General features: G+C 54.2%; 1 protein-coding gene across 1 annotated transcript in view; it reads left to right on the top strand.

Moving 5' to 3' along the window:
* Positions 1-730: 730 nt before the first annotated feature.
* Positions 731-1,945, top strand: part of LOC107110680 (arf-GAP with Rho-GAP domain, ANK repeat and PH domain-containing protein 1-like) — a gene marked incomplete at its 5' end in the record, with an annotated part of 10,697 nt that continues 9,482 nt past the window's right edge. Inside the window, one exon of the mRNA XM_015411481.1 lies at positions 731-794. Within this exon, the coding sequence (XP_015266967.1) occupies positions 731-794 (64 nt within the window). The remainder of the gene's footprint in view (positions 795-1,945) is intronic.

Here is a 1,945-nt window from a genome sequence, read left to right as displayed (position 1 = left end):
CGTCTGGTCGTCTTGCCAGGGCCAGCTCACCTCCTGGTAGAATCAGATGAACACCACGCCCCTAGAGTCGGATTCGACTGGCTTCCGAGCAAGGGGCAACCTTTACTATCTAAGCTAGGCGAGGCACAAAGATCCTCCAACACTCGGGGCACAGGTTAAAGATTAATTATAGCCAGGGCTTTTTTTGTAGAAAAAGCCCAGGAGGAACTCATTAGCATAATAGGCCACACCCAACAGCAGGAACTCATTAGCATAATAGGCCACACCCCTGACATCACAGCTCATTCGCCTATGAGGCCGCACCCCCATGTTACCAGAAGTGTGCTCATCCAGCCACACCCACCTTTTGCTTCTTATTCTGTTTACCTTCTTTGTTGTCAAAACCCAGGGCCTTTTTTTGTAGCCGGAACTCCTTTGCATGTTAGGCCACGCACCCCTAACACACCCCTAATGTAGCCAATCCAAATGAGTTTCTGCTGTTGGGTGTGGCCTGTTATGCTAATGAGTTCCTGCTGGGCGTGGCCAACTCGGGAGCCAGCCGGAACTCTGTTCCTGTGCGTTCCTGCCCCAAAATAGCCCTGATTATAGCTGCGAGTCCCGTGCGCTCCTGCAACACACACACACGCCAGGAATGCAACATGACAAGCGCAGGGAAGCAGAAGCACCACTTAAGGAAACGAACGTTAAGCCTGAGCGTGACGCTTTCCCACCCTTTCCCCTTCCCCTGCAGGTACCTCTGCTGCGAGACTCAGCAGGAGCAAAGGGAGTGGTTTGCGACCTTCTTGTCCGCACAGGTGAGCACTGGAATTGTTCTTGGAGGGGTTTTTTTTGGGGGGGGGAATTGGCCTCTGTCCTGCTCGGGCGCCCCCATCAGAGCCTCACTCGTGACCTTCCCAACATGCGTGTCGGGCTGCCCTCTGCTCCCGTGCCGGGTGTCAGCAGAGAGTCGGAGGACCGTGAACTAGATAGCAGGCGGAGCGTGCGGAATTCCGAGTCGAGGAGATCCCTCTCCCGCGATCCTGTGGTCTGTATGAATTATACAGATTGAGTGTCTTTGGACGCCCTCCTCGCCTGCATAATTCATGGGGCTTCTGCTACGCCTGGGGGAGGGGCAAAGAAACCCCCCCCCAGCACCGCCAGACGTTTTTCCGTCTGACCTCTGGCAACCTGGCCCAGGCAATTTGCATCTCTGCGTGCACGCTATCAAGGTGCTCCCAGCTGATGGCAACTGATGTCCTCCAAAATGTCCTCTCATTGCTCAGGCCTTGCAAACTGCGGGCCTTTGCGGCTTCCTGGATGGAGTCCGTCCGTCTCAACTTTTGGGAAAAAACCTAGACTTGCATATGATTGAATACATTTATTGGGGCTTTTGGTGTGGTGGTGAAGTCCGCGGACTCTAACCTGGGAGAACCAGGTTTGATTCCCCACTCCTCCACTTGCAGCTGGTGGAGGACCTTGGTCAAGCCGTAGTTCTGATAAGAGCTGTTATCTCATGGGCAGTTTCTGTCAGAGCTCTCTCAGCCCCACCTGCCTCACAGGGTGTCTGTTGTGGGGAGGGGAAGGGAAGGGAGTTTGTAAGCCGCTCTGAGACTCCTTCGGGTGGTGAGGGGAGGGGTATAGATCCAATCTCTTCTCATTCAAATTCACATCCAGCTTGGTGTAGTGGTGTAGTGGTTAAGTGCGCGGACTCTAAACTGGGAGAACCGGGTTTGATTCCCCACTCCTCCACTTGCACCCGGCTGGATGACCTTGGGCAAGCCGTAGTTCTGATAAGAGCTGTTCTTGAAAAAGAGCCGTTTCTGTCAGATGGGGGAGGGAAAGGAGTTTGTAAGCCGTGCTGAGACTCCGAGTGACGGGCAGGGTATAAATCCAATCTCCTCCTCCTCCTCCCCCCTCCTCCTTCTCTTCTTCTTCTTCGGCTTCTTCTTCGGCTTCTTCTTCGGCT

The sequence above is a fragment of the Gekko japonicus genome, unplaced genomic scaffold (assembly GCF_001447785.1).
Source record: "Gekko japonicus isolate JY-2015 unplaced genomic scaffold, Gekko_japonicus_V1.1 scaffold4773, whole genome shotgun sequence".
NCBI classification, from domain to species: domain Eukaryota; kingdom Metazoa; phylum Chordata; class Lepidosauria; order Squamata; family Gekkonidae; genus Gekko; species Gekko japonicus.
Note: the sequence above shows the minus strand (reverse complement) of the source record. Positions and strands in the feature narration are given on the sequence as shown.